The 23,435-nt window shown below is 37.1% G+C and overlaps 2 protein-coding genes across 9 annotated transcripts in view; one reads left to right on the top strand and one right to left on the bottom strand.

The window, feature by feature from the left end:
• The window catches only part of FBXL2 (F-box and leucine rich repeat protein 2), a 56,570-nt gene extending 53,898 nt beyond the window's left edge, over positions 1–2,672 (top strand). For both annotated transcript variants that reach the window (XM_052793926.1, XM_052793935.1), the window contains one exon: positions 769–2,672. In XM_052793926.1, the coding sequence (XP_052649886.1) occupies positions 769–876 (108 nt within the window). In that variant the 3' untranslated portion in view covers positions 877–2,672. The remainder of the gene's footprint in view (positions 1–768) is intronic.
• Positions 2,673–2,895: 223 nt separating this feature from the next.
• Positions 2,896–23,435, bottom strand: part of UBP1 (upstream binding protein 1) — a 39,483-nt gene continuing 18,943 nt past the window's right edge. For 2 of the 7 annotated variants that reach the window (XM_052793864.1, XM_052793903.1), the window contains exons 6-16: positions 21,647–21,799; positions 21,383–21,493; positions 20,730–20,837; positions 13,481–13,584; positions 12,603–12,657; positions 12,329–12,422; positions 9,330–9,420; positions 8,509–8,618; positions 6,952–7,094; positions 6,340–6,391; positions 2,896–4,782 (exon numbers count right to left, since the gene is read on the bottom strand). In XM_052793864.1, coding sequence (XP_052649824.1) covers positions 4,745–4,782; positions 6,340–6,391; positions 6,952–7,094; positions 8,509–8,618; positions 9,330–9,420; positions 12,329–12,422; positions 12,603–12,657; positions 13,481–13,584; positions 20,730–20,837; positions 21,383–21,493; positions 21,647–21,799 — 1,059 coding nt within the window. In that variant the 3' untranslated portion in view covers positions 2,896–4,744. The remainder of the gene's footprint in view (positions 4,783–6,339; positions 6,392–6,951; positions 7,095–8,508; positions 8,619–9,329; positions 9,421–12,328; positions 12,423–12,602; positions 12,658–13,480; positions 13,585–20,729; positions 20,838–21,382; positions 21,494–21,646; positions 21,800–23,435) is intronic. The other 5 variants (XM_052793873.1, XR_008236174.1, XM_052793894.1 and 2 more) reach the window with 5 other exon arrangements.

Genomic DNA, 23,435 nt, shown 5'->3' with positions numbered 1-23,435 from the left:
TGCTGTTGGAATGATGAGTGCTTAACTTCTGCTTTCTGTATTTTTTCAAATACGGGCTTCTATGTTTTTAGGATTCTGTAGTGGTATTCTTAAACTCTTAAAATATACATTAATATGCAGAGCCAATAGTAGAACATCTGTGTGGAGATTTCAGTTAATAGGTTGTGGGGCTGTTAGGCCCTGGAATCCAGCCACAAACTTTTCCTCTGTGTACCCCCCCATTAGGTCAGTGACCACCTTCCTTGGGGGCAGTGTTTTAGCCTTACTGTTAAAACTCGTCTGCAGCTTCATATCCCAGATTCCCGTCCAAACACTTTTGCAATTGGAAAGCTCATCCCTGATTGATAGTGACTGTTGAGGGCAGATGCCCTGTTCTATTCCATGCTGCTTTCTAGGATGAGAGAAGCAGGGAATATGGGAGACGGGATACAGATGAGTCTTTCGTCACTAGCCAGGGGTCCGTCTCTCCCCTGCAGCAGAACACATGCCTCTCCTGCCAGGGAGCTCTCTGGCCTGATTGGTGCTTTATTGGGAAGTGGGAACCCTGAGCAGGTGAGTGTGCCCAGACATTAGTGTGCCTTAGCTGAATGGGATATGAGAATTACATGTCAGAAGACAGCGTGGATAGTATCAAGTGTATAGATGCTTTCTTTTTGGCTAACCAACCTTAATGAGAGCCCACTTGTTGGCAGTAATTGAGGTGTATGGCTGCTTCTTACTAGTTATGTTTGTTTCTCTCCCATCGTAACACAGACTTTTCATCCACAGGCTCATCTACCTCATGTCAAAGTTCATGCTTACTTTGCTCCGGTAACTCCCCCTCCTTCAGTAGGAGGGAGTGGACAGCGCCTCTGCAGATGCTGTATTATTCTTTGACAGTAAGTGCAACCACACAGAAAATTGTGGTGGTGGTGAAGAAGAGAATGGGACTGCAAGTCAGTGGAAGGAGTCGGTTTCCTGACAGTCCTAATGGTGGTGTTTGTTTGGTCATCCAGTTTTGTGACAAGAAAAGCATTTTTTCCCAGGTAAAAAACTTAATGTCATGTGCAGCTGTGGATTAAGTTGGTGATGCTTTGGTTTGTATTAGTAACTCCTTCCTTCTGTTGGCATGAGAACTGAAGTACCATGTAAAACGTGCGGGCACTTCAGCAGTTCACTAAACTTGGAAGTTAATTTGCATTTGTAAGCACTACTCAGTGTGAAGTTCTAATGTAACACGGGGCTCAAGTCCGTCACACCAAGGAACTGAACCTGCTGTTCTGTAATATACATGACAGATTAAGTATCAGGTTTAAGGACAAATCAGCTTTAGCAGACGTTGACCAAAAAAAGGCAAGGTAATCATGAGCTCTTACAGCAAAACAGCTTCTACTTTTTCATGATTCAGCTTTGTATTTAATTACATAACAGGGCGTAATAGGTAATGTCAAAAGGTAAGATAGTACCTCTATATAAATAGAAATACTTTCCAGGTTTTTGAACTTGGTTCAGTTGAACTATGTGTTAGTATAAAGCTTGCCCGTCACTGAAGCATGTTCTAAGCCCAAAGCCGTTGGCCTTTAAAAGGGGTAAGAAATCCACTGTGATAGAGCTTGAGCACTCTACTGTCATTGGCTGCCACAATCATTCATGGTGCTTACTGTAATGCCATTCCTGTGTCCCCTCAATTACCTCCTCCGTGTTTAAGGAAAGGATGCAGCTGTTCTAGGAAGGAGGGGTGCGTTATTCCTGCTTTTCTATAGGTGAGAACGGAAACCAGGTTCAGTTATAGGAACTATGGTGGAGCGAGGAATTCAATTCAAGCTGTTTGTCCACCTGTTTTAGGGACACAGCAAGCAGATGGGCAAAAAAATCTTTTGGCAGGAGTCGAACCAAACCAAACCTGTGGTTTTCAAATGTAGAAAGCCAAACTCTGCACATTTGGGTTATTTAAGAAGCTGTCAACTTCTGAATGATGATAATAATAAAATCTATGTATTAAGTCTTAAGGACATGCTTTCATCCTTAGTTTTTCAGTGCTAGAGGGTTAGAAAAAATAAACTACTTTTTATATTAAGCAACTTAATTATCTGAGATAAACTACTCTACAGTTCAGAAAGCTTTTTTGTGTAAGATTGATTGTGTGTGTGTTTTAAGAGTTCAGGGCCTGTGTGTTTACTAATAGAAATACTGGCTTAAAAAGCAGCTGAAGAAGCTACTACTGGATAGTACTGCAATTCTGTGCCCCCCCCAGGTTTTAAAAGGAGTGTGAACTTGAAGATACTTTTATGGCTAAGAACAGCTGGGTTGCGTTCATGCTTCAGTCACAGATGATGGGGACAGCAAATGAAGACCTCAACTTCAAGCTTAAATTAGAGCTTAGAGCGCAGTATGTGGGTTTCTTTACTACTAGAAAATAAGCCAATCAGGGCTTTTTTTCCACAGTAGTGGAGAAGTGTTGTTACAATCATACTTAAAGTTCCATTAAGATACTGCTGTATTGGAGAGATTTTATTCTCAACTGTACCAGGGAAGTCACTGGTACCAGTATGTCAAGATGTGTTGCCTTTTGTTGGCTCATTTTTTTCTAACATAACGAACCTTGTAAGTCTACTGCATTAAAGATGTACAAAACCCAATGGAACCTACTCTCTGATATAGGACACTTAAATAAACAATCAGCTGATGTCAAATTTGAATTTGTTTCCATTATTTCAAATTTCACAAAGTTTTCTATTAAAAGCAGAAGAAAGATCTACATGCATGTGTTGGGTGCAGGATAAACTACAGAGCTAGTTTGCTTCTATTACTTATCTTTACCTACTGTTATTGCTAGGGTAAGTCTTCCAGTTAATCTGAATCTTAACAACAGAAGTATCTCTAATGTGTTAGAAAGTAAACAAAAAGAAAAGCACATTTACAAAATTATTGAAAAACATTTATTATACTTATATTGAAATGTGTACATCTTATTAAAAAACAAAAGCAATTTGCTGGTGCCATAATTTAATTCCAATTTCAAGTGAGTTGGACAAACTACTGTACAACTTTCAATATTCTTTAAAATTAGATATTTGGATACTTTCCAATCAAGGATTTTTCCATTTTTATAAAATATTTGGATTTGAATCTGGTGTGAGCTGAAAAGACAAGTGTCAGTTCAAGAAAATACTAGGACCAAACAATACCCAAAGATGAACAACTTATAGGCAGAAATGTTTAAGTATATAAAATTTTACTTTCAGTGCAGAAAAAATAAGAACAGGAAAAAAACCTCTAGCTTTGATGAATTTAAATTTTCAAAATGCTACAGCTTTAAGAAGCTTTTCTGCTAAGCAGTTGAACCAGTTATGAAAGAGAGGGAATGAAAAAAGCAAAGTTTCTTTTCTACATGCTGTAGTAGGGTGTTTATGCTGAACACTGCAGCATAAAAAGCAAACTATTCCCAAGCTTTTAAGCCAGAGATCAAAGTGGAACTTTTCAAAGGCACAAAAGTGACAGCTATGATGCTGTCACTTAATGCCTTTTGAAATATTCCCCTCTAAGTACCTAACCAGTTGAAACAATGTTAACATACAAAATGCTGTGCCCTGTCTTTACAAGAAATATCCAAAATACTGAAAAAGCACATTGCCTGTTTCAAAGAAAAGTAAATATTTGGTCACATGGAAGAGGCACTGTAACAGTTGTACAGTATGGATCAGTGGGTAAAAAAAGGTCAACAGAAAAGTTAAGATACTTGTCCATAATAGCAACTACAGCAAGGCCTTTACCTGCTGGGAAGGAGACTTAAATGGTGCACATTTAGTGTTTCTTAAGCAATTTATTCGATGTTGCTGAAAGCTATGACAGCCCTGTGGTGCCAGTGGGTCATCTTCTCTCATCAGCATAATTCCACTACATCATAAAAGTCCACCTCTCACTGCTAGCATTTTTAAACCCACAATTTTACAAGCAAAGAGTTAAACTGCAGCAGTGTTCCGCAGAGAACCTAGGAAACTAAACATAAAGGATGCATAGGCAATTCTTTTCCATTAAGTTTGTTAAAGCAAAACACAATTACTTGGTACCCCATAGGATTTATATTAATTAATCCCTCCAATAAGGTACTATATTGATAATGCAGTTTGCTGCATGCATATATTGCATCTGTCTGGGGCTTCTTAAAAGCCCTGTTCTGGCATTTACACTTCTTACATACACTCTTATACACAATTTACACAGGAAGCTGTTTTGACAGCTTTACTCTCAAAGACCTGACAACCTGATCACTATCAGCTTAACTACTCATCTCCACACAGATTAGTATGTGCTCTGCTAACATCAGAAAATAAAACCAGCATAAGGTACAAGCAAGTAATAGACAAACTGGCACAGAAAGGTAAATGCCCCAAAATAAGTTTACATTCATCTCCAACTGGATACAGGTAATAGAAAAGCAACAGCGCTTTGCTTCTAGAAACTGTATCTACTGGCCATAATTTGCCTTATTTTCAGTAAAGGGCAAGCACCTTTGCTTACATTGTCTTCCATGCCTGTACATAAGCTGTCATGGCATTATACCTCCCTCTCATGAGGACACTTAGCTATGGCAGTGATAAGAAAGTTCACCTATCAAACAGCTCATTAGAAACATCATTTTGTGTTTTCAATATGAAACATCTTATACGGTGAAGTTAGATCCTAAGGTTTTGGATGATCTTCATAATTTTTAGGCAGGACTTAAAATTCTGCGTTGGAGTATCAGTCTAGCAATCATGTGACATCACTTCAAAATTATGTGGAAGCCTTCACCATTTTCAGCTGGAAAAGAGAAAAAAGTGTCAGTCTTTCATAAATAGAACCATAAATATACTAGCCAATGCACCATAACATCGAAGTATGGACTTGGTTTTTACCATGTTGAAGCAGTTCATTCCTACTATGAAATCTTGAAACGTGAAGTATCAGTAACTTGCTCTTCAGACTAGATGTGTGAAGAATAACTTTTAAAAATCTCTTTGGGTTGCAGTTATTTCTGAACTCTTCCTATTACACATTAAACCCACCTCATTTGACAGTGACAGTTAATATCATAAAAAGAAGTGAACTTCTGCAAGACCAATATAAATCCTTAGCATATGTTTTTAATCATCTATTTTGTGATGCTCAGCCTTAAACTGCAAAGCCAAATGGAAACAGCGTTAAAAAAAACACCCTGTGGATTTTATGCTTAGAAGCTAGCAGGACCAACAAAAGGCTTAACAACCGAGACAAATGGCTCTCTAACAATCACCACATGAATAGATTTTATACTATGCAAAACAATTAGTTTCAAGTTAGGATGCTCATAAAGTGAAGCAGACTTTAAAAATACACCTCATCTATAGCAAAAACATAGCTTTTAAAGATTTCCTACTTGTGCTGAACAAAAAGGTTATGATTAACAATTGGGAATTGGATCTTCAAAGCTGGGACAGTTTCTGCGGGTAAAGTTTGCACAGAGTCAAAGTTGTCCACCAATAATAGCAATTTCCTGGCATCTTTTACCAGACTTAAACTAGACTCCTAAGAAAGTATGGGATTAATCTGAAACACTAAAAGGGAGACTCACACCACCTACAGAGGACACCTGAACAACAATCTCAGTGGACTCAGGTTGGCAGCATCCCCGTTTAACTGCATGCACACAATGAAGATGGTTCCACCTATCTGCTGACAGCACGGGGCAGGGAATTTCAAGTCTGCTAGTTGACACTGAACTACAGCAATACAAGAGCAAGTCACTGTTAGGCCGAGGAGATGCGCTGGAGCCTTCCCAGCAAAATGGCAACATCCCGTCTACAGCAGCAACCTACTGAAGACGATTATTTACCCTCAATCAAAGAACAGAATTTTATAGTCAGTTCTGCCAACTGTCAGGACTTGGTTAACACTCTATTTCTGAATTCAGAGGTACTACTGCCAGGACTTTTTAAGATTTTTTAAATTATTTTGAAACCTCACCATTCTCAACAATTATTAACAGCAGGTACGGTTCAGTGATGGTTGACTGAATTTTAAATGAGGTTTGTTATTGAGCGCTGCACCGGTTCTGAACTGAAAGCTTGAAGAAAAGACTGAGGTGCTACGCAGAGGCTGAAAGGTCTGGCTCAGAGAGGAGGAACTCACGGGTATTTTCTGCTACTACTGTGTGCAGTTTTTTGGTTTGGGTTTTTGTTGTTGTTGTTGTTGTTGTTGTTGTTTTTTGGCAAGTCCGCTGTTACTCTTTGCTTGGGAAAGTCTTACTAGGATAGTATTCTGCTTTAAAGAAAGCTCCTTGGTAGAATAAACAAGACTGTTAAACAAGAATAAAATAGACTGTCAGAAAAGACACTGTACCTTTTATTGTGGTGAATAAGAAACAACTCTCATCTTGAAAGTTCTGAACCATCTACCAAAAAAAAAAAAAAAGTTTTGAAACCCTCCTAAGTATGACCAATGCAAAACCCAAATACATCAGATATTAAACAGCCTTTTATAAGTAATTGCGTGTTTCTGCAAGTGACAAGCAGATACCAAATTAAATTAAAATACATTACTGTCAAAATACTGCTTGTTGTGACAACCAGTTGGCAGCCTATTACTGTTGGCTGTGTTTTTGGAACTCTAAATATGTGTAGCAGATGCTTGAATAAGCAGAGTTCAACAGTATTTAAACACTCCCTGCCTGTTCAAAATAAACACATACTAATTACTGCAGCATCTCAAAACTATATAGACCAGTTGCCTTTCTCATCTCATAATTTGTATTTATTCGGGTAGAGGAAGAATGACATTTAAAGGATCCTTCTGCTCATTTTAATGTAAAGGAAAAAATACTCTAAATATCAGAAAATACTAGGTTGCATTATCAAACAGAAAAAAACACTAATAAAGAAGCAAGCATAAGAAAATCCTCCATTCTATTTAATTCATAAATAAAATCTGTCATGAAAATAAAAATTCCATTACCTGATCACTAACAAGAATGTGGATACCTGTGGGACCCTGTCTGTAAACCTGGTTGATCTGATGCAAAGGAATATTAAATGCCAGAGCAAGCTTGCGTGTGACTTCTGAGGCTGCCATTTCTTCTAAGTAGATTGCATGATAAACTACAAGAAAAAAAATTATTTACGTAAGCATGGTACTAATTGATAACAAGTAACTATATGAAAAAAATCCGTATTTCCTTATACCCCAGCTTTAAAAAATTTTAAAAACTAAAAACCTTTACTTTAGTCTCCCCCTGCTCTCACTGAGAAGCATGAACTGCCATGACTTTTCTTTCAAGGTGAAGTCATAAGCACAACTCTCTGACAAGGGGGAGGCTTCTATTTGCCCTGATACTGAAGGCAACTTCCACATTTTCTTCCCATATCCTGCACGAAAAGGCATAGTCATGTCAAACAGACTTAAATGGATCTTTAGAGAGTCACCTAAAGATGACTTGGGAGGTATTCTGGACTGTCTCAAAAGAAGCAGGTAATACATGTAAGACTTACACTACTGCACTGTTGCTTCAAATAGGGATGTAAATTTTTTTTTTTTTTTTTTGGTAAAGGCTTTTCCAACTCTCTGAATAAATTTCCTACAGATCACCTCAGAGCTGAACGGCGGTGGGGGAGAAAATACAACACAGCAAACAAGCCGAACAGTAAGACAAAGTAGCTATTCAGTTTGATGCTGTATTTACAGTTCTGTAGCTTTAATAGTGCTAGAAGCCCTTGGCAGCTCCATTTTTGCACATTATTCCGTCCCAAACCAAAGATTGAAGATATCCAGAGGGAAAAAATATGTATTTGGTAGTATCCTATTTGCAGATCCTCCTCCACTTCAATTCTCACATGGAAAATACACAACTAGTATTACAGCCGCAGCCTATATGGGTTTCGGTTGGGGAGGGAGGTCTCTTCACTCAAGCCAAGAGCAAGAAAAGAATCATTTCAACTAACTCCATTCTCTTAATTGTAAGATTGACATGAATTTACAATTAAATAGTAAGTTCCCATCTGTGTTGAAACAACAGCTATCTTCTCAGGAAAATAATACTAAAATCATAAGCCCATACACTGCTTGGCCGTTTTTCCTCATCCAAGCTCTACCAGTTTTAGTTCAGCTGCACAGAAAATGACAGCAAAACCTAACAGAAAATGGGAAAGAATTGAAGTGTTTTATTTGCACGTAGCTTTTGCATGCACCTACATTTATCTGGTTAATACCTTGTCTGTAACAACAGTTAGCACAGCTAATTTGAGAGCTTCTTAATTAATTACCACGTAACTGCAGTTAGTTTTATCAATGGACTGAAAAAAATCAATGATTTCACCCTGAGAGGTTTTAAGGTTCTGTTCGCCCCGTGCAGTTTTAAAACAGCAATGTCATTCTGAATACAACTTCCTGCGGTTTCTTTGTACACCAGAAACAGAAATTCAGCCTCTTCACTATTCTTTTTTCCTTCCCACCTATCTCGGTTTAGACTTTTTAAGACACAGAAATGGTATGCTGAGAGACCCCTATGCGCCATACCATATATTGCACCGTTGCTGCTATCACCATTGCCTGCATCTTGTCTTTCCAGTTGCATGCTCCTTAATGGCTCCTGACAGACATAGATTGTTAAACGGGGCCTAACAGACCTGCAATTCAAAGAAATCACACATCAGAGAAATGGTTACTTGCCCTGGAAATACAGAAACTGATATGCCACAAATGTAGATTTGTTATGTTAATAGTATACCTGAAACATTTTCTTTCACTGACCAAAAAAAAAAAAAAAAAAAAATTAATATAATGGTAAGTTGTCTCTCAGATGCTACTGCATTTAAACAAAATTTCAATCAATTCGGAGTTCATCAAGATGCTGCTTGTTGAAATCCTGGAACATAACTACTGAGTAACGACGACAGTTCTTAAAAAGGTCAATGGTAACAAATACCCATTTCAGTCAGAATCAGATACATCAACTGGGATGCTGGCTGTGTTAGCACTCAACACTTGTACCCTCAAAAAGCCTCAGGTTGTTCTTAGCTCCCCTAAATGAGAAGTTTTGTGTCTTGGCAACAAATCCACCTGTTTCCAAGAAATCAGCAGTGCCCAGCTGCACTGGTACCAGTGTTGCAGCCTACCTGTGAAGTTGTCAGTGCCTGCATCTCATCTGGGGTCTGCCCTGAAGGCATACACGGGAGAGAGGCTCTTGTTAAACATACTGCTGCCAAGTCCTGAGAGAGCTCACACAGGCATCGAGGCCCATCCTGAGACTGACTTCCCAGATCTCCCGAATCTAAGGACAGGGGATTCTAGTAAATTACAGAAAAAAACCCACTCAACCTCACAATTCAACATACTACCTGGATTTCAGTGCATTATATAGCCGAATTCCATCGGCTGGACCACAGATTTGTACCAGATCTTCTCTTGTCAGCTTTAATAAATCAGCACCTGGAAAAACACATGAGGATTTTATGAAGATTATTTTAGAACAGCTATACTTTTTAAAATAAGTTGTATGTTCATTTAAACCAAGAATAACAAACTCCACCATTATAAAAATAGAATCCTGCAAACACAAACAAGCAAGTAAAATTTAGAATAGGCACTAGTTAGCACTAAGAAAAAATGACCCATTTTCCAAACATGGTTAGTTTCACTCGATGGCATCGATGTCTTTGAAAAAGTACAAAGTCTGCAAGGCACACAATTTCTGAAGGGACAGATGACTGTTCTATATCCCAACAATGGCTTAAATGACTCCAAGTTTTAACTGACACCCAGGTTAGTGTATTTTAAAACACACACAAAATACAGAGCAAAGATATCTGACAGTTTCTCACTCAAGGAATCATCCCAGGCATTCAACTAATACATATATCCTCTATGCAATTAAGTTACTACAATGCCCTCATTTATAGAAGATACTGCTAAAGGCTGGCATAACTAAAGCAGTGTGGGGTGAATCCGGGTTGTGGGATATTTCCATCCAAAAGCAGGTTTGTTTTTTTTTTTTTTTTTAAATGATCCTGGGAATAAGTGATCTGTGAAAACAACTGCTTCCCAGAATATTTACTTTAGAAAAGGAAGCTTTAATAAAAGATACTAAGGAGATCTAAACACAGAATGGAAGGAAAGATCCTTCTTAGAAGCAGCATGGGTGTCAACAAAGAAAAAAACAGTCTGAAAAATCAGTTGCTGTAATAGATGAGTGGGAGGACAGGGAAAAAAAGATGGTCTGTTTGTGAAAATGTTCCACAGACGATCTAGAAATGCATAGGTAAAAGCCAGCAAAAGTAATTTGTCATCATAGCCTTTAAATACTGTAATTAAAAAAAAAAACCACCACACCAGAGGAAGTATAATAAAAGCTACATACACTACACCTCTTGCTTCAAAGAAAAATCTATCAGCCAGCTAGTATTTGACTTGTATAAACATATAAAGATAAAAATGAAAAAGAAGAACTGCTTTAAAGGTTTTCCAAGAGTCTTTGTCAGGAATTTGGTACTAAAGTACTATGATTGCTAAGCTTTCTCAGTAAACAAGAAGCACAGATCAAAACCTAACCAACAGCAAAAGAATAAATGGTCAGTTTCCAACCCTGCAAGGGTTGACAATAAAATATTGTGCTTTTCCATTAGGTCCATGGTATTTAAAATAAAAGCATCATCTCCTTGATTAAGGAGCCTTAGCGTGTCAGTCTTGATGAGCTGGTAGATGCTGTTGGTTCAGGGGAAGCTTGCGGCAGTACTGTCCACTGAGGCACAACAACAGGTTGCTCTGCTAGGAGTACTGAGCCACGCTGAGGAGGGAATGCCAGGACGGCAATAATTTATTGCTGAGATCACTAGTAGTGCCAAGTGGTTCTTGCACATTATATATGTTATTTTGGCCTTTTTTTTCCTCAAATAAATCATGTTCTGATGTGCCAAAAGCTGCAGTTTTTCCAGAGGCCTCATTACCATCTCAAGGTCTGGTCAATTTTTATTTGGAGAAGTCATACCACCTGTGCATAGGAAAACACCGTGGAGCCCTGGTGTCTCAAAATTTTAGTTATTTTTATATTACTATATTATTATTAGCAGTAGTTTACAAAATTTTAGTTACTTCTGCCCATATTGATGTCACCAGAACTATACGTAATAATTTTTATCAACACCATGTTTCCATGCTGTTTGCTGAGAAACGAACTGCAAAATACTGGCTCATACATTAGTGAGATTGCAGAACTTCCTTTCTCAGGGTTGGATGACACCCTCACAGCTTGTTCAGAGAGACTAAATGTGAGCTTATTTCTCAGAATTTGTATATCCTAGCAGAAAACAGTACGAATTTTAGGCAGAAACATTAGGCAGCTGCAAACATAATTAAGTAGCTACAGAAAAGACAAAGCTTCGAGTCTTGCAGATTTCAACAACGCCACATTAGAGAATCTGTACTTTCGGGGCACTGCAATCCTTACTAGATCAAATTAGGGAAACATGATCTCAACCAGGGAAGATGCCTGATACAAAGGGAATTCTGGCAGAAGCATGAACTAAGCAAAGAGCAGGCATCATTCATCATATTCTCCCCATCATGTGTCACCAAAGAAAACTGAGAAGGAATTTTACTCATGGTGTGTACTGTGTGATCCCACCCTTTGCACAATTACATGGAAGATTAAAGAAGCAAACAGCAAAACACAGCCCCAGCTAGTGCATCTGTTGCCATTTCGTGCTCCCATACACAGAGTGGAAACTACACTGACAGACATTTAAGGAAGAGCAATCAGACATTCTGCTGAAATGAAAAAAATTAGACAAATACACGTAGGTAAAGGAATTCTGTTGCATGGGACTGAAGCAGAGTTTGAAACAAAAAAGTATTTGCCATTTCTGTGAATAAGACAACTATTCACAGCTTCAGAGTTTTAAAGAATGAAAGCTTTGTATACTACAATTAAATCTAACTTCTACAAAAAGATCTAACATGGGGCAGATGTTAGCAATTTCTTGCACTTTGAGATCATTGCATGCTGGCTGCCGTCAGGAAACAGCAGAGCAAAATAGACAGCCTGCTGGTCTGACTGACCAAATTCACTCATTTTTCTCAAAGGACTTATCAAGGTCAAAGTGATTTTGCAAACTATCGTCAGGAAAAAAGAACCTAGCTTCGTTTTGGGGTCTTAGGGTGAATTTGTGCAAAACATACTATAAAAAAAAAAAGCCTTCCAATGCAAATTGAACAATTTAATAAGCAATTTAGTAAATTACAATAAATATCAATGCCATATTGTTTTAAGAGAATTATTTTTGCACACAAAACTTGCCAACTAACACAAAGAAAGACTCTAAAAAAAGTAAACCATAGCTACCTGAGAAATTTGAAAAAAGCCTTGTATAGGTAGAGAATCTATGCTTGAGCAACCATTGCTGAGTTTCCTGGATTGTGGCTGAAGGATGAAGCTGCTGTAAGAAACAAGATTGGATATGATAATTTGGATATTAAAAAAACCCCAACCATTAAAAAAATCTCCCTCAGTTAAACACTTCCTCAGTACCTATTGTTATCAAGGTATGTATAAATCAAATATTCTGACACAAATATACAAATATGGCCATGATCAATACCAGAAAGCAAAGACTCACATCTCCAGACCCTTGAGAGGTTCCATCTCCTTGATGATTTGGGGAGGAAGAATTGCTACGATAAAAAAAACCAACCAAAGTATTACTAGGATTTTATTAAGCAAAATATTTAAGCATTGCTGAAAAATAACTTGAAATTCTCAAAAGAATAAATATCACCTTTGAAAGACAAATGCTGCATAGAGTGAAACGTAAGTTAAACTCAAGAGAAAGATCATCACACTTCAATATGCAAGTAATCTGGTTTCTGTTCTGTGTATTCTTTATCAGCTGGAGAAGCAGCTTTACCAATACTGATGGGAGGTTATATGGCCACTTAACTGTCTTAAAGGGTGACTGAGGAAGAGGTAGTAAAATACAAGGGAGGCAAACCAAAAGTATATAGACCAGACAATACCACTGTAAATCATTCCTTGATCACCCAAGTGTGATTACAGTAGTTTAATTAATGCCTCAATACAAAATGTTTTTACCAATACAATTTCTGTTGAAAAGCTTGTGAAGATTATTGTTGGGTTTTTTTCTTGCAAATTACATGAACTGTTTACGAGGGGAACGAAGACTGTTCTTAGTGAAAAAGGCTAAATAGTTTCCATAGACAAGGACTAAATTGGAATGGTTAAAAGGTAAAGTATTTGCTATACGACAAAGGACAAGAAGAAAAGTTTTCAACAATGTATAGTAAGAGAAGCAGAAGTAATTACATTATAATTGAATCACATGATGTAAGTGTCAAACTCTAAAATAAATATATAGGTCAAAACAATCTCTCATTCCTCAGTGGAACGAGAAAACAGTTGCATTTACTCAGAAAACACCTCTGAATAAGCCTGATTTTAAAATGTTACCTTTAATTAGGGTACAGAAAAGAAACCTACCTGTCTGGGACACTGTAGGTATTATGTTGAGCAGAGGTAAAAGCTGGAGCAGGAGTAGGACTGTTGTTTACAAATGTTGTAGGAGTATCAGGCCAGGGTGAGCACTGAAGATAAAGAATTAAAACTTAAGTGTCTCTTGACTATATGTTTTTTACTCTGATGCACACTTGTTTCATTTAAAGCCAGGGTTTTATCCACAGAGAATTTTGATATGTAATTCCAAATAAAGATTCCCTCCATCCCACACATTACATGCAGATACTCCAGGTAAAAATCAGTTCTATCTTGTTCTTTCATGAAGACTCCTATTTATACTGTCTTCTGTTAACGAAACGAAGGTATTAGCAGTGGAACTGACAGAAGACCTGTACAGATTACTGAGTTTAAAACCAACCAACCAACCAACCCACCCCAAACCATCTGCTGAAAAAACTTCTTTCATCCTAAAAGGGATGAAGGCGTTGTTTAAACTGCAGGTATCATGACTTGACAATAGGTGTTCAGCAATAGTAAGTAAAACTATGAAGCTAGATTTCACCTTGTAGATAAATTTAATGTATCTGCCCTGATGGCAATTAAATACAAATGGCATTTTCAGTAGAAATTTTGTGAATTGAAAATTTTTATTAATTTACTGCAGGACTAAAATGACGCTTACATGTACTGCTTTCTCTAAACTGCTTGGTAAACTGGAATTTTTAAACCATCATGATAAAGCCCTTCAAAACGAGACTAGCTTTTAGTGTTTCCAATACCATTGCAAATCCAGTATTTTAAAGAAAAATAAAAACCAAGCAGATTTTGGTATGTTCAAAGACAGACAGGATTAAAACAAGCAAGTTGTCCAAGATAAAGTAAGCTAAGACCATACCTGTTAAAACAACAAAGATTTCCGATATACTTATTACGCACCAGCTAAATACCCTGTGAGGAAATTTCCAGAGTTATATCATAACCCTGGGGTGGAGGGTGGGGGTGGAGGAGGAGGGAGGGGAACAAGTATGACCTAGTAGTAACGGAAACGTTTCAACGATTTTGTGTTGAAACACCCTTTCACTGTCTGGGGGAAACAGTAAATGACTGCAATACCAGCTGAAATCTTCTGTAAAACAGTTAACAACATTTCTGCGCTGGACTCCAGTCTTCACTCGTCGGAGTAAGATTGCAAGTTCCTCAGCATGGTGCATATAATTTAAAAAAAAAAAAAAAAGTTTTGCATGCCAATAGCTTAAAAATTAGGAAATTCTTCATCTGTCTGAGATCTGATTCAGATCAGCATTTTCACTACCCGCTGCGTACACACTGCCTTTGATTACATAGACTACAAACAGTGCCATCCACACAAAACATGCTCTTCTATGACCTTCTAGCATTACCTACTCTTCCTCCTATTCTATATATTCCCATCTGTTGTTTCTCTTCTCGAGCTCATTTTAATGTTAATCTCAAAGATGTTACATTACAATAGGTAGTTAAAATCGGCCTTCATTCCCCAATTATGTGGTCCAAAACCATAATTTTAAAATAAAAGCTCAACATAATAATGTTAACTTTGTTCTTCCGAAACACTTTGCAAGCGTAATTAATTTTCTTTAATGTTCTGACATTCTCTCCATAAATTTTAAATGCAAGGTGTTTATCTGGACACACAGATACAAGCTCAGCCACTCCTCCATTACAAGATTCTGTTCAGCATATATTTAAATTCAGGGGCAGGGAAGAATGCATTGGTGTCAGAGAACAGCTTTTTAGCCCTTCCCAAGGCATGTACTGCAGTTAATGCTTCTGTCCTTTAAACCCAGCTGAAGTTGTTCACAACAAAACTCTGAGTTTAAATGCAGGAAGAAGCACATCTGAGATATTTAGAAAAAGAAAATCCCAACCCAAAGCAAGTAAAAGAAAATCCCAACCCAAAGCAAGTAAAAGAAAATCCCAACCCAAAACATGTGGCCTTTCTCCTCCTAGACACACAGGTTCCTACCTTGCCTCCTCTTCCAGCAAAAATGTTACTAACTATCCACTGAGACTGAATCAGTTGGTTAAAAAAAAAAAAAAAAAAAACCAAAACCAGAAAGGCAAGAAAAAAGGTAGTAGTATTAGTAATTATACTACTACTGCAACATGCCTATAGCTCAGTTCTCCTTTCTTCTGTCTTATAGGTTGTGGAGGGAAAAAAAAGAGTATTTGAGCACTGAGATACTTAATTCTGAAAGGTTCAAGGAACAAGAAAGCCTAGCATTAAAAAAAAAAAAAAAAAAAAAAGGCAACAGAATATATTCTTCCAGCATCTTCTCGCAATTAAACCGAGCTGCTTATGCTTTTGGAATCACTCACATGCACAACTGTCCCTTACTTCGCAAACCCATCAGGTTCAAAACCAGGATTAGACAAATGGCTGGGCATCAAATCCATTAACACTAAAAAGACTAAGCAGGGATGTTCTTTCTAACATCCTGCAGGACAATTCTGGACACTGCAGGATTACGAGGGGAAGGGATCACAGAAAGCAGCACGGCTTCCCTGAAACAGCGCAAGCAATTGCCACTGCAGGGGAGAGAGCACTGGACTTTACAGACTCGTGGTCTGATCAATCGGAGTATTTCTTATATTCTTAAGCCCAAAACTGAGTTAACCAAAGGACATTTGGCAAGCTAATGATTCTAATACAGAAGTCCCTGGCCATTGGACGTAAACTTAGAAAAATGTCACTCTGTCACAAGGAAGTATCCAACTCTGTAAAAAGCCATCACAGAGCAGAAAAAAAGATTGGCATTATATCTTTACCCGTAATGAACAATGAATATATACTGGTGAATTTTCAAGTAAGTTGTTTTTGAGGTCTCAAGACTAACTGCCCTCCATTACTAGTACACTGACACAATACTACCGATACAACTGTACTCCGGAAATTATGCCTTAATTTCCAAACACTGATTAATTCTAGAAAAGGAGAAAATTTATTTTGGTTTCAGATCTTTAACATTCTTCTGCACAGGCTGTGAATAAAGTTATAAAGCGTTGACCAATAGTTTTACTGAGTTAAAAAGGAAGATAGGAAATTTTTCTAAGTATGACTTTTCAGACTCAGGATATTTAGCATTTAAGCTCAGAACGTTCCTAACATCTGAAGAATTGCAAAAACTCAAGTTATCTTAAGCCACTGTTTAATGTCATTTCCCTTCCTACTTCCAATCTACCTGAATCTGCCCAAATTCATGCTTTACAACAGAGTAAAACTGAACATTGGCGAAGAACTCCATACTTATACTCAAATACCAAATCAACATGAAAACAAAATGTACATTCTCCAAATTAGGCTTATTATACTTGGGCACACAGCATCATCTTTAGACAACAGGGCAGCAATTTTATTACACATGGGACAGAGCTTTTTCAAGGAACCTATAAAATACAGGGTTCTTGCCCCCCACAACAAGAGTTGTTGGCAAAAGCAAAAAACTTCTGCTCATACGGACTTAATTATTCTGAATGCAGAAGTAAAGAAGTTATTCCCAACATGTGAAGTCACCCACATTACGTATCCTGTATGCTACTGATACTGCTATATGAAGTATAGACAGATGTAAGGAAAAACAAATTGAAGAAGTACTATAGGCTTACGTTACTAAATCAGTTTTGCTCCAGCTCCACTTTCTGACTCTCATAGCCTCCAGAAGTTTTTATACTCTAAACTTAAGCCACTTAAATATTTTCTGTAACTTCTGCACCAATCTTTCATATCCAAAACTTAATGTTCCGATATATTTCAAGGCCTATACCTGGAAGTATTCTAACTTCCATGTGCCCTATAATCAGTTCTATCTGCCAAAAAATGACCACTTGACTAAATTTATTCAAATTGTAGCTTTATATAGTCTAGCTTGTGACATACAATATATACTAAAACAAAAATCAACCAAGATACTGCAGACAGAAAAAAGTGCAAAGACCCAACTATCACAGTACAAACTTGCCCACTTTTTCAAATTAAAAGCAGGGGAAAGAATCTGGTGGGGTTTTTTTCTCTTCTTCCTTAGATAAGCTCTAGTTTCAATATATTTGGAAGAGAGGAAAAAATAAAGTGCCTCCTTCATAAAATGGCCCCTGGATGAAGGTCACCTGTACATAAACATCCACTCTGAGGTCCAGAAGGCAGTGTTAAGTTTGTAGCCTTTTATCTCTACAGAAAAAAAATCAATGCTCCATAGCACCAGAGAAAGTCTTAACAAGTAGTTAACTATGCATCTGTCTGTCTGGAAAATGCTGAGATAAATACTGCAGAAATTGCAGTGAATGCACCGAATTTTGAAACATCAGATGAATAAAAATGAATAATGGAAAAGTATCTAGATGGCATTCTTATGAAAATGAATGAGAAGGAAAAGATGGGTGATGGTAATTAGAAAAAAATTCTCTGTGTCTTCAGAAAGGATAGGAAAAGAGCAGAGCAAGAATGACCGTTCAGAAAGGAAGGTTCACCAAACTCCTTGTATTGTGTTAGAATCCCATACGAATTACATTGGAAAGAAAAGATATTAGATTCAATGTTTCCTGAAGGAAGCACAGTAAGAAACCAATCTGTCCAAATCAGCTTGTGGCTGAGCTGGAAGAAATCATATGGGGTGGGGGGTGGGGGAAGAAACAAAATTAGCAATACCCAGCAAATAGAACAGCAGAATCTTGGAGGGGAAAAATGAAAAAGCCAACATACAAAATGAGATGCAAAAAGCAAGGAACAAAAAAGATAGCCTATATAATAGGTTAGGTGTAGGAGGAAGATAACAATACCCAGCTTTAAAAAGGAAGAGAACTATAGATTGGATCCACCTAAATTTCTGGAATTCAAGAAAAGATAACAAAAACCTATTTCTGGGCATCTAGGAAGCCGCACTGGCTGTGTAACAGCCAACACTCTCAACTTTGTCAAGAAAAACACACTTCAAACAATCCTGTTTTCCTTCTGTAACGGAACCACAGTTCCTAGGACACGTGAAGTACAAGATTCATCATATATAAAGATCTAGTATGTAGAACAGTGTCAATTCTCATACTTAAAAGTAGGTCTTTAGTTTTTGTGTCTAAGCCTCTCTGTGATGGCTGTACTGTACATATGGTACATTTGATCTGCACATATGAACAGCCAATCCGTCTGATGGCTATGTTTGGGAGGACAGATTTGCAAGGACAGAATTGCTCTAAGTAGAAACATGCATCATCCCCAGTCCATATTTACACGGCCCACAAAAATAAGCCTGTCTGGTGACAAGAGAAAAAGGCTGACGAGTTGGCCTTCAAGCTGTAGATCAGACATCCCTTTTCTAGATCAAGCAAACAATTTGTACACTCAACTTACATAGTTAAAAGTAGTACTTAATGAGTCTTCAGTGACTACCAAGGTTTCACTATGAATACAGCAAAAATAGTGTTTCATGGTATTTTTTATGGGCTTAGTGATTTCTAATAATTTGCTAATTATAAAGATCATTGTCATGATGGAACAGGTTATGTGTTAAATCTGCAGATGATACCAAGTTAGCAATGCTGAAAGCATTTCATCTTACAGGAATAAAACTCAAAATGGTCTCCACAAACTGACCAAATGATCTCAAGATAGAATTGTATTAAAGGCAAATGCAAAACAGGAGTAGTCAGCAGCACAATTAAGAGAAGTGGAAGGCTGTACATAGCTGTTATTCTAAAATAGTGTGTGGGTCATCCTTCACCCCAAGCAAGAAGTGAAGAAAACACACACACACACACTCTCTCCTTTGTGTCCTTTGTGAAAGGCACTAGTACTACCTGTCCTACCTCAATTTTTCTTCACTACAATTAAGGTAATGCTGCCATTCATAGAAGCTTAGTATTCCAAAAGATTGTTGAGTTAAGAACAGGTTAGACAACTTTCAGTTATCATTTGGCTACAGTTTGTCCTACTCCGGGCAAGGGATTTGTCATACATTTTAAAAATACCTTTTTCTATTATTCTTCCTATAAGCAATAATCATTCAATGAAGTACTTACATCAACAGAAAGAGAAGAGAGTAGGGGTGGGGGTGGTGGTGCAGAAAGTAGAAATCCCTCCAAGGACCAGCTTCAAAAGAAGCTTCAGTTGTGCTTTATAAGGGAAAGTGATAAAACCCTGTTTTCTCTTGTACCTCCCGCCCCCAAGCAGGGCCATTTGGAACAAATTAAAGAATGTCTGCATTGCCAAAAATTGCTAAAGGTGCATCTTAAAAGAAAGAACAAAACAACCCCAACAACCAAGAATAATAGTAGGTAAATTTAGACAGCTCAGTGCTTACAATAGTTTTGGGGGGTAAAAAAAATCCTCAGAAGAACCCATCCTTCTTAATATTGCTTGTTCGCTCCTGCCCAGTTCCACTGTTTATAAACAACAAGAGGCATACACTGAAGTACTTTATAACCTAAACCTTATACCTCACTTTCACAGATCATAAATACAAACTAAATAATGTCTGAGGGACAAGGTCTGCTGGGAAAGAGCTGTCAGCACAATACGCCTGTTCAAAGAACAGTCAAATAATTGTCTCCACAGTCACATCATTAATTGACATTTAAACTTGCCAAATGGAAGACGCAGGATTGTTTCTCATCTGAAAAATGTAACGTCTCAATGATATTCACCTTAAGAAACAGCATTTCAGAAATCTAAAATGCTAACCCTTGACAGGAAGAGTGCGCAGGATACACGTTAGATTCATTTTGGGGGCATAGACAGGGGTTAGTGTACACGTATAATGAAGATGTGCTGACTCTTCTGAACTGCGTGAAACCTGCTTGGAGTACAATATGTAGATGGCTAAAGGAAAAATCGGTACCTAACGATCAACGATCTGCAACACTACATGGCGTTTTAAAAATACTGATGTACATGGAAACTTATATTGAATGTAAGTACAAATACAGAACAAAACACTGAATTTCACTGTTCTTACTTCCACTAGTTACACACATACAGGAAAGCAAAAGGCTACTTCATTTAAAGTTGCATAAATGGAAAGCTCTTGACTTTTAAAAGTTACACAGTCCCTCTGCAACAGTTTAAGTGTTAGATTTAGGAAGGATTCCTTTGCTGAAAACAAACATGGAGTAATTGGTATACATAAAACTGAATAAAATTAAGACACAGCAATCAAAATATTTTTACTTTATATAACGGAAGTTTCTCCTATATCTAACACTGCACAAGGTATCTTGCACAATGAAAAGGTAAGCAGAAGTCCCTTACACTGCCTCGCTTTGCCAGAGAATCACCGTAGTCTGCTGGCAAAGTCCGCTTGCTGGACTTTTTCTGCTCATGTTCAACTGCATCTTCAATTATAGGCTCAAGCCTCATCTGGACAAACACCAAAGATTTGGATCAATTTCTTTTCATTATACAGTGAGGAAAGATCTAAAAGCCTTGTAAAAACTTCTGAAATTTTTAGAAAACTGCATAGAACTCACTGATGTTTAAATAAAAAGGAAATGCAAAAACCTACTGAGGCTCTGGCCTTAAAATCAGTAATCTCCAAAAAACAGACTTTGAAGCTCATATTTGGCACATAATTAAATTCTAGGTTCCCCCCTCTTTTTTTTTTTTTCTGTTCACCTGCAACGTTTTTAGATCTGTACGAAAAGACTTGCTCTAGGGTTCAGTACAGTCAGTCAAATAGTATTCAATCTTAGTGTGTTTTAATACAAGCATCTATGGAGTATCGAAAGCTTACTAAACAAAATCTTAAAATTTAATGTTGCTCTTCACTGGACAGGTTTGTCAAATAAAAAGCTTATCTTTGCGTAGAACTAATTCTTTCCCAACCCTTCCAAGACTGCAGCTAAGTAAGATGCTGTACCTATGTATTTTCTCCTCAGTCAGCAGATGCAATTCTATTTTGTTACCTCTGTAAGAACTGTGGTGTCATATGAAGGCTGATATTTTTCTTTTTCATGTGCAGTTCGCTTTTCCATCTTTTCTCTGTCTGTTTTCTGTTTCCTGTCTGCTCCTTTTGGCTAAAAATGAACAGTTACATGAACAAGAACGCAAGTGGAAAATGGTTTTATAATTGAAATCTGATCTGAGAAGTCAAGCAGTAATATAAAGATGTCCCCCATCTTTATAAGAGCTTCTGAGAGACTTATTAAGGTTCTGTTTTCTACTGTTACCTTAAAAACTTTGATTTGACAACTGGCTGAATGCAGATGATCTGTATATTCTCCATTTTCAGTCTGTTTAAAAGTGTCAACCTGAATCCTAAAAGGAACTCCTTTCTCTCCTCCATGTTTACGAGGGGTAAATTCAGTGCTGATACAATGTACCTAAAAAAAAAAAAAAAAAAAAAAAAAGGACCCTCAGAAGTATTCTAGACATGAATTGTATTATGTGTTACCAACATCATATAAATTTTCTAAGGATAAGTAACAAATTACCCAGCCTATCTGAGGACCAATCTGCACAAACTAACATTTCATTCCTTTTCATGCCCACATGTAAACAAAGCCAGAAACATTACACTTGAGCTGACAGGGAAGAGGGGAAACAAGCGAGTGTGTCATCAAAACTCTCCAAAAAGCAGAAGTCATTATAGATTTTTATTAAATGAGAACTTGCTGGATCTTAAGAAAAATGTATGTGGATGACAACTATATCTATCGTGAATATAGCAAAAACTTTTTCAAGATACTATTGTCCAATGCATTCTAGCTAGAATAAACTTCAGAGTTACTTGGAACAAATATTACCAAAGCTATAGAAGGTCACTGACTGGAAGAGATTTTTAATCTCATGTGAAATCAGGGTATTTTCAAATATGCCCAACTTCCTGTAAAAGTCAGCAGACTTTTTAATCAGCATGTAACTGCCTCAAGTGCTACATCAGAATGAAGACTGGGTTTATAAGCTAGAAATACCCCTAAAAGATATCTAAGGAGAAAATCAGCATAACAGAAAGAGTTATGATGAATTTCACTGGACAGTGCTCCCAATTTTTTTTGCTTCCTCATGGAATTTTAAGCAAGCCGAGCACCATGGACACCTTGCATTCTCAATGACTACAATACTATCTTTTTATTTCCTATGGCCATCAACAACAGAGAACCATAGACTAGAAATTGAAGCTTTAAGTGTGTAATCAGTGCCACTATGCTGTGTTCTCTAGCCTTCAGAATAAGTGAACTACACTTGCATAATAAGAATCAGTTCCATTTTCAGTCAGTCTGTTATCACTTCTTCTAAGGAAGGGCATAAACAAAAATATTCAATAGTTTATCTCGCTCTTCCTCAAGGAGACTACATTTTAGTAATTATGTAATTCTTAGTAGAAAAAGTGCCTTTGATTGTACAAGATCAAAGTTAATATACTGACAATATGGAATTTAACCTATTTTGGCAGCCTCAGTAAGAAACGCTGCTACCTCAAACTTTATACCTATACCTTTTTATTTTATAATAAAAACAGATCTGAGACAAAAGTAAGCTAAAAATTCCAATGCAAAACTGAACATTCTATCTAAATAATTTCCAGAGAAAGCATGTTCAATTGCCCTGAGTATCAAATACATAAATAATAAAAATCCTACTACAAGGAAGCCTATTGACATAGTAAGAAACACCTTTGAATGTTTGATTTAAAACCCTCTTTATAGCACATTATTTTTCATTTTGTATCCTCAAGCCAAGCCTCTGCTGAAACTCACCACTAGGAGAGTGGGCCTCTCAACTAAAAAAAAAAAAGTAGTAGTGACAGTTATTTAGAGGGATATAAATTAATTCTAATAGTCCGTATCACTAAATATTTTAACCATGACAGCTTTCTTCAAAGAGCTTTTTGAAAGCCTTTTATTTAAATTGTTTTTAAAAGATGCTTTTATAAACCCAAATCAAGTTGAAAAATCTAACCAGGGACCATTATAGAACTATGAACCTGTGTTTTTTACAAAGCTGGTGTTTAATGGC

Source organism: Harpia harpyja, chromosome 1 (genome assembly GCF_026419915.1).
Source record: "Harpia harpyja isolate bHarHar1 chromosome 1, bHarHar1 primary haplotype, whole genome shotgun sequence".
Taxonomy (NCBI): Eukaryota; Metazoa; Chordata; class Aves; order Accipitriformes; family Accipitridae; genus Harpia; species Harpia harpyja.
This window is presented reverse-complemented; position numbering and strand designations above follow the sequence as displayed.